General features: G+C 36.4%; 1 protein-coding gene and 1 long non-coding RNA gene across 3 annotated transcripts; one reads left to right on the top strand and one right to left on the bottom strand.

Moving 5' to 3' along the window:
* The first annotated feature begins 420 nt into the window (after positions 1 to 420).
* Positions 421 to 2,900, top strand: LOC135079151 (G-patch domain and KOW motifs-containing protein). 2 transcript variants are annotated; one of them, XM_063973738.1, is made up of 7 exons: positions 421 to 701; positions 806 to 1,100; positions 1,219 to 1,307; positions 1,724 to 1,901; positions 1,981 to 2,113; positions 2,222 to 2,297; positions 2,367 to 2,457. In XM_063973738.1, the coding sequence occupies exons 1-7, from the start codon at positions 583 to 585 to the stop codon at positions 2,371 to 2,373; spliced, it is 897 nt and encodes a 298-aa protein (XP_063829808.1). In that variant the 5' UTR covers positions 421 to 582; the 3' UTR covers positions 2,374 to 2,457. The 2 variants fall into 2 exon arrangements, with proteins under 2 accessions (XP_063829808.1, XP_063829807.1); XM_063973737.1 differs by lacking the exon at positions 2,222 to 2,297 and having other exon boundaries at positions 2,367 to 2,900.
* Positions 2,901 to 4,787: 1,887 nt separating this feature from the next.
* Positions 4,788 to 8,863, bottom strand: LOC135079384 (uncharacterized). The gene is made up of 2 exons (XR_010258792.1): positions 5,882 to 8,863; positions 4,788 to 5,226 (listed from the first exon to the last, which is right to left on the bottom strand). It is a non-coding gene; the product is annotated as an uncharacterized LOC135079384 (long non-coding RNA).
* Positions 8,864 to 8,990: the final 127 nt, after the last annotated feature.

The raw sequence follows: 8,990 nt of genomic DNA, 5'->3' as shown, positions 1-8,990 counted from the left end.
TAGAAAAAATCTATAGTCTCTGATTGGTTTGTTCTTGTTGTCATACAATACTAGACAAAAATAATATTAAGGTTAAGGCACACCGCTCTTATCACCATGATTATGTGCGAGGCCCGCTTTACACCAAGGCGGAGCGGAGCGGAGCAGAGCGGAACGGAAAAGAGCGGAGCGGAGAAGATAAATTTTGCTCAAAACACTTCAATTCTAAGAATGTGTTTTGTTTGTCTTTAATCAATGTGAGTTCGCAAAATAAAATCTTAAGACTTGGCTGTATAACATGATGCCTTTGATTTGTCCTACAAAAGGAAAGAATCAAACCAAAAACAAACGTTGTCGTTGTGTCAAATTATCTGTGTGTCAAATAGTGTCAATGTCATTCATTACTGTCATTAGTGTCACTTCCTTACGACACAGATGCTTACGACGACGACATCGCTTGGTTTGGTTTCAGTTTTTTTGTTTATTGATTTTGAATATCTAAATGAAATAGGGGTTGAAATATCTACAGGAAATCCAAGATGTAATTTAGACATTAGTTTCATTTATAATTTATTTCCTTGTCAACTACAAAATTGACGAATCATGGAGGGAAAAAAAATATCATTTGGTTTTTTGAAAACGAAAAAAGTTGAGAAACCAGTGGTTGAAGAGAAAAGAGAATTCATAGAATGCATGGAAGAAAAATCAATAAAAGTCGTAGGGTGAGTAAAGTGGTTATGGGTTAAAGTAAATTACAATAGTAAGCGAGACATAACCTCCAATATTTTGGTTTTTGTGTACTAAATCGATGTGTTACAATTTTCAGCGGGGAAGAAGTAAAAGAAGCTGCGCCTTTAATTATACCTATGAAACCTAATACACTAGTTACAGCTGATAGATTGAAACAAATCGCTAATGAAGTGGAAAGTGCTTTGATTGAAACTGACAATACAGATAAACCACCAGTCATAGCAGCTGAGCAAATCAAAACAGAAAATGAGACATTGGACCAAATGGCGGTTAGAGAGCTACTGGAAGATGCCAAAAAAGAAGTCAAAGTTGAAACCAATGATCTCACTGTTCCAGTTTCAAAAAAACCTGGCGTAGAAGTACAAAAAGAGGTATGGTTTAATTAATATATTATTTTGTCTAAAGCTCCTATATCAAATAATGTGTCCTTATATTAGCAATAAGTAAGGTGAATTTATTATGATTTCAATCATATTATAAATATTTCAGTCAACCCTGGAAGATTATGAGGATGTGCCAATTCAAGAATTTGGTTTGGCTATGCTACGTGGCATGGGGTGGACACCAAGCAAAGAGCAGTAAGTGCTATTGAGATTAAAATGTGCATTTTAATTTATCAATATTTCCATAAGTATCCTATTTACAATGTATTTTGTTTGAATTTATTCAATACTTGAGTATTAGAGACTGAAGCTATTGCTTGAGATTGTACCAACAATTGATATTTGTTGTGGTTTGTTCCGGCGTTTCTTCTCAGCACATGCCATATGTTTGTCTCGAAGCGCTGGTAGGGCCCAAAAGATAAGGAGACATGTAAAGTGCCCCATAAGGGCTACCTTTTCTTTTTTTATTATTTTCTATTGACGTTCATAAGTGCCACTTGTGGTCTAAACTGAATAAATATTTTTGATTTTGATTTTTGATTTTTGCTCAATTTGCTGATGTGTGTAGGGTTAACTAGTTATATTGGTACTTAGCATTATAAAAATTGCAGGTCCAAGTATAAACAACCTCAACTGCGTCCAAAGGGGTTAGGCCTGGGTGCAGATAAAGTGATCACTGATAAACAAAAGAAAAAAGCAGCTGTCAATGAGAAAGGTGAAGAATTGTCAATTGTGAAGAACTCTTTTGTGAAGATTACGACTGGAAAATACAGTGGCTACTATGGAAAGGTAATATTCAATGATTTTTGGCATTTATAGAGTGCATGCTGGGTAACTAAAATACTAAATATGTTTATAAATATTTCAGGTTGTTAGTCTTGATGAAGATAATGGCCGTATAATGGTAGACATCACAATGAAAAAGGAAACTGTGAGCCTGAGTGAATTTATGATGCATCCTGTCACAAAGGCAGAGTTTGACAAAGAATCAAAAGTCATAAGTATGTACTGGAGAATATACTTTACATTCTTGAAACTGAATACTGTCCAAGTATTGCAACTTGCTTTTCTGTTATTAGGCAATAAAGCACCTTGATTTCTCTTCACAGATGCCATTGAGGATTTATCTCTTGACATCACCTCATATTTTAAGTTGACACCTCCTGGCCAAATACATAATACAAGGTACAACACTTGGACATTTATTCTGTTTCTATTATGTCTAAACTCATATAAAAATTATTGTGTTTTTAGATGCTGATTCATTTGATGAATACAAAAAAACTGAAAAGTTATCTCAAAAATCTTCCAAGAATGACTTCAAGGCAAGTGATGAAAAGCCAAGATCTCAGGACAGGGTAGAACCTTCATCAAGTGGCAAAGATTCAAGGGCAGATAGAAACAGAAGCAATAATTCTTCAAAGGCTGAACATAGCAATTCTTCTGGAGGCCAAAGGGAAAGATCTAGGAGAGAATCTTCAAGCAGTGAAGAGAAGGCTTATAGAAGAAAAAAGAGTAAAAAGAGATACAGCAGTAATGACTCTCTGAGTTCTCTCTCTGATTCAGATAAGAAACAGAAGCATAAGTCAAGTCGGCGGCGATACAGCAGCAGTGACTCTGATTCGGATTCACCAAAGAGAGAGAAAAGAAAACGCACACCAGAGAAAAAGCGTGACATTGATAAGAAAAGAAAAGGCAAGAAAAAGAAGAGGGACAGAGATCGGTCGCCTCATCATTACAAAAAACATAGAAAATAAGTGTCAAATGTAATAAACGTTTTAATAGTAATCTTTGAGTCTTATTGTTTAACTGGTCTATTACCAGTTGTTGTTGTTTCCTTTCGCTTTTCTATGGCTAAAGAAGTTTTAGATTATCTTCCACAAGATCTCGTTTTAAATTTATGCGCCAATTTAAGTATCTAAGATGGCGCAATCGTACGCCTGACTTCTTCATAACTAGGTACACAAAAATATTTTATACTTTCAGATGTTTTTGGGATATTAATAATAATACTTACTAGTCAAGATAGCCTAGGCCCAGACTTTTTGTCGGCCGATAGTTTAGTCGGGCAGTTAATCAGTTCGGGCATGTATGGAAGTGCGCAAATTACACCGATTGAATGTTCATGTACAAATTAGAATTGGGCCCAACTTACGGACGACTAAAAATCGGTGGTCTGCGCCTAGGCTAAATCTAATCACTGGTCCATAGAGACTAGAATAAAAGTCATCCATTAAATTACGGTGTGCCTACATATCGTTCGATCCTGTAAGATGTAACTAGTTACATAATACTCGTATACGTCGATATATCGATGAGAGTATGCGGCGTTGACCAACGGACTGCATGTGACAAGCTTAACGAACCACTGCACAATATTCCCGCCGCCAATCAAATCATTTACAGTAAACGGCACACCTACACGAGCACGCAGTTACAGAGTTTAATTAATTTGATAGGGTTTTTTATATTCACTATTCTACGATGTAGAATTTATTTTATTTATTTTTACTACTTTCACAACTTTTATTATTATTGTATTTTCTCATCAAATCACATCTTCATACCTAATAGTGGTAGGTAGATAAGTACCTACCTAACTGTTTAAATTAAACGATTTATTAAAAATCAAATGTAATTTTTTAGGTACCTAGTTAACATATTTTCGTACGTAGTAACTGACTAATAGTAGTGGTCTCTAGACTAGACTCAGATTTTATCGGTCATAGCCATAAAGACACCCACCTCTATTCCCATAATACGCCTTAATAAAGCGTACCTAGAAAAAGCGCGGGAAACGTTAAACTTGGCGGGTGTCTTTTTTAACTTTCCGATTTTATTTATAAATTTTCGCGTAATTGTGATCAGGAAAGTAGTGTTAGTGTAAATATTTATTATTGTGTACGTATATTTTGTGTAGATAGTGTTATTTGAGCTGATATTCGGTAAGTTTTTTTTTCATTTTCGTCTCTCACCATGAACGATCCTCCTGACCCAGGGGGATCAGTTCCCCCTGTTTTTGATGAGCCTATCAGCTCACCTGGACATTCTTCTCCTTCAGTAGGGTTTTATGTGACGGTAACTAATGATACAGATTCCGAAAATTCATTTACTGCTCCCCCCGCTCTCAAACGTAGCCACAAGAAAAGAAAACTTCATGGACAGGAAAAGAAAAAGGTTGATGGTCGTACGAGTAACGCTGATGATAAAACTCCTTCAGTAGATCCTCCTACTCCCACTCCAATTGACCAGGATTTGCCAAATTCGGGCTCTGCTCCCGCCACTATTGGACGGAAATTCTACAATGACTCTGATACGGCTCCATACATTGTCCATGTCCAACGCAATCAATCGTCTCCCAGTGACAGCGTTTATTTGCATCCGGTGACTTTTGGGAACTTTCTAAAGAGACATAACTTTCACAACATTATTGATGGAAGTGTAAAGAGAATTGGACGAAACAAATGTTCAGTCTCATTTTCAGATTTCTCTCAAGCTAATTCATTTATGAGTCATCCTAAACTGGACTCCAATGATTATAAGGCTTTTATCCCCACATTTAACGTTACTAGGATGGGACTAGTTCGAGGAGTTCCAGCAGAATGGTCCCCTGAGGAAGTCGTAGAAAACATGACAGTTCCATTAGGTGGTGGCAAAATAATAAAAGTTCGTAGATTGAATTTTAAGTCTTATATTAATGGTACAGTTTCTTGGAAACCCTCCCAATCAGTCGTAGTAACATTTGACGGACAATCTTTACCTAAACGAGTTTTTGTATGCTATAATGCTTTGTCAGTGGAATTGTACATTTTTCCTACAATTCAATGTTTTAATTGTTGCCGATTTGGTCATACTAAGGCCCAATGTAGGTCCCAGCCCCGCTGTTTTAAATGTGGGCAAGCCCACATTGGTGATTCTTGCTCCATCCATGAAGACCAAGCCTCCTGCTGTCTTTGTTCTGGTTTCCACTATGCAACTAGTAAGTCATGCCCAGAATTTGTCCGCCAAAAGAAAATCAAGGCTTATATGGCTGAAAATTCCATCTCGTATGCAGAGGCATCCAAGCTCCACCCTCCAGTCTCCAAGTCCTACGCAGACGCTCTGTCCTCTAGTCCTGTAAAACAAAGTACACCTATTAAAAATATGCCTTACTATAATACTAATTCTGGTTCCTCAAAGTCAACCTCAAGTTCTTACAAAAAGACTGTCTTCCTTCCACCCCGTCCCTCTCCTTCACATTCAAAAGGCTATGATAAGGTAGCCCATAATAATTTAATCCGTGACTACTCTTTCCCTTCCCCAAGGGATGGATGTGCTATCAATAACCAACCTAAAGAAGACTCAACAACAAATTTATCTAGCCTTATAATGACTTTGATTAATGTTTTTTCTCAGTGTAATCTCAAATCACCGTCCAACGTTGCCCCTTTAATTGAAAGTCTAATTAGATTCCTGCAAAATGGCTGCGAAGGCAATGCAATGGAACTGCCGGAGTATCATCAGCAAAAAGAGTGACTTTTTTCATATGATTAATAAGATTGAGCCTTTTGTTTTTGCTCTGGCAGAAACTTGGCTTAAACCCAATCAAAAATTTAAAGTTAATGGTTATAATTCTATCAGGGAAGACAGAATTGATGGATATGGTGGAGTAGCCATATTTATCAACAAATCTGTCTCTTTTAGTCCAATTCCAATCCCTAATCATAGTAACGAATTTTCTATTATAGCAATAAATATTTATAATTTTTGTTTAGTGTCTATGTACATACCTCACCCCTCTTCTTCTATCTTAAGTGAAATTGATCAATTAATCTCAACTCTCCCTAAACCTCTGATCATCTTAGGAGATTTTAACTGTCATCATCGTGCATGGGGCAGTTCTATTTCAAATAACTATGGGGAAATGTTATTAGATATAATTGACACTCATAACTTATGTACATTAAATACAGGATCTCCTACCCGTTTTACCAGTCCAGGCCAAAGTCAAAGTGCTGTTGATTTGTCAATATGTTCCCCTAGCCTAGCCTCTCTGTTATCTTGGCAAACTCTACCCTCATCATATGGCAGTGACCACTTCCCCATATTAATTACTTTTCCATTTAATAGTCCTATAACATCTAAGTATGTTCCATTACTTAAACACAGATTACCAGACAAAACTAGTAATGCTTGGAATACTTTTAAAGAAGGTGTTGAGAACTATCTATCGTCTCTCCCAATTGTCTCTTCAGGAAATGAATCCACTTGTGCCTTGTCCTTTACCAATATATTAGTTGAATCTGCGAACAGAGCTTTTCCGTTAAAAGTACCTAATCGTAAGCTTCCCCCACAACCATGGTGGGACAGTGACTGTACAGAGGCCATCAAAAAAAGAAAGGCTGCTGAGCGCAACTATAAAGCAAATATGACAAATGAAAATTATTCAGAATTGGGTAAAGTTATTGAAGAAACTCGAGAACTTTTTAAAAAGAAAAAGTTTGAGAGCTGGAGAAAGTTTTGCTTATCAATTTCCCCTGAAACGCCATCTTCGATAGTATGGCAAAACATTCGTCGATTTAAATCTGCAATGACAGATTCTTCCCACCCATTTATCCCGTTAGAAATTGCTTGTCCATTTGTTGATAAACTGGCTCCTCCATGGGTCCCTGAAAAACTAACTATAACTCCATCGCCAGTCGCTGTGTCTGTTATTGAACAGCCATTTACACTGTTTGAACTCAAGGGAATCATCCAAAATGTAACTGATTCGTCTCCAGGTGTAGATGGTATTCCGTACTCCTTCTTTCATAATTTAAATGATCATGTTCTCTCCTATTATTTACAAATTATCAATTCTATTGCGTTGACAGGTAATAGTGTCCCTCTGTCATGGAAGTCCCAAAAAGTGTTGCCAGTTCTTAAACCAAATAAGTCCCCATCTGACCCATCTTCATACCGTCCAATAGTTCTGTCCTCAGTATTATTGAAATTAGCTGAACATCTGGTAAAGAATCGGCTTGAATGGTTTTTTGAGAGTAATGATTTACTGGCTGTTAACCAGTTTGGATTCAGAAAGGGAAAAAGTACTATGGACAATATTAGTTTATTTATCACCGATATTAGGCTTGCATTCTCTGATAACCAGTCAGTTGTTGCAACTTTTTTAGATATAAATTCCGCTTATGATAACGTGATAATCCCAATATTGCTTAAAAAACTCTACGCCTTAAAAGTTCCCACAATGCTTAGTAACTTTATCATTAACATCTTATATGAAAGGTGTCTAGAACTTTCACAGGATGGCTCCACGTTTAGTCGCACTTGTTGGAAAGGACTTCCACAAGGCTCTGTTCTTAGCCCTTTGTTATATAACGCTTACACTCACGATTTGGCATCATCAATTTCCAATAATAATACAAAAGTTTTACAATATGCTGATGACTTGCTGTTTTATAATATTGATAAGAAAATAGAAGTTGCTGCGTCAGCACTTACTTCTTCACTATCTAATTTAAAATCCTGGCTTGATAATAATGGATTAAACTTATCTGCTAATAAAAGTGCCACAGTAATTTTTTCAAGATTGAGAAATCCACCTCCTGTCCAAATTTCTTATGATAATGATTTGATTCCTGTAAAACCTCATCACAAATTTCTGGGAGTAATTCTAGACTCAAAACTGACTGGAAATCAACACTGCGAGTATATTGCAGAAAAGTGTGAAAAAAGAATAAATATTCTCAGATGTTTATCTGGAGTTTGGTGGGGAGCTCACCCTTTTTCAATGAAGCTTATATACAATGCTCTCATCAGAAGTGTTCTGGACTACGGCATGTTTCTTCTCGAGCCAGGCAATAAATCTGCTTTTAAAAAATTAGATCTGATACAGTCAAAAGCTCTCAGAATTGTAACAGGTGCCATGAAAAGTAGTCCAGTAAATGCGCTTCAAGTTGAATGTTGTGATCCTCCTCTCAAATTTAGACGGCAGTTTCTGTGTGATAAATTCCTCTTTCGTACATTCAATTTCTCAAATCATCAACTTTTCCCAAAACTTCACTGCTTATCAGAAAAAGTTCCCATTTCAGACTATTGGAAACATAAAACTATTCCTTGTCTTTTGCACAGCTACAATAAATTAATGTCTCTGTCCTCTCCCATATTCCGTTCAAAACACTTACCATTGTTTCATTGCAGTATTGAATCTCTCTTAGTCCCTATAAATATTTGTTTTCTCCCAATTGATAAGCAAGATCTAAACATTGTATCCAAATTTAATGAAATTTTAGACACAGATTATAATGGTTTTCATCACATATATACAGACGCATCTAAACATTCTTGCACAGAAATTACTGGAGTCGGGGTTTTCCACTCGCAGTATAAAATTGTCCAAAAAGTCAAATTACCTCCAGAATCCTCCGTCTTTACGGGGGAATGCTTTGGCCTTTTCAGAGCAATAGAATATGCAAAATTATATAGACTTAAAAATGTTGTCATTTTTACGGATTCCATGAGCGCACTTCAAGCTTTAAATCAATTTCCTTTTAAATCCAGAAACCAGTACCCTGTAATATATGACATTAGAAAGTTATTTTATGAATGTATTTCACTTGGCCTGAATGTTTGTTTCGCCTGGATTCCTAGTCACTGTGGGATAAGAGGTAACGAAATTGCAGATCGTCTTGCCAATGAGGCGGTCTCCTGTGGAGATTTGTTTCCCTATCAGAGTTATTGTCATGATCTCCTAGCATTGCCCAAACTTTCTTTAAACTCTTCCTGGAAATCGGATTGGGAAATTAGTTGCAAATCAAAAGGCTTTCTTTTTTCACTTCTTCAGCCACAAATACCTACAAAGCCTTGGTTTTTCAAGTTGAAATTTGATAAGAGAGTTTCTTC

This window comes from Ostrinia nubilalis, chromosome 16, assembly GCF_963855985.1.
Source record: "Ostrinia nubilalis chromosome 16, ilOstNubi1.1, whole genome shotgun sequence".
NCBI lineage: Eukaryota > Metazoa > Arthropoda > Insecta > Lepidoptera > Crambidae > Ostrinia > Ostrinia nubilalis.
The sequence above is the reverse complement of the archived record's forward strand: the minus strand, read 5'-3'. Positions and strand labels throughout refer to the sequence as shown.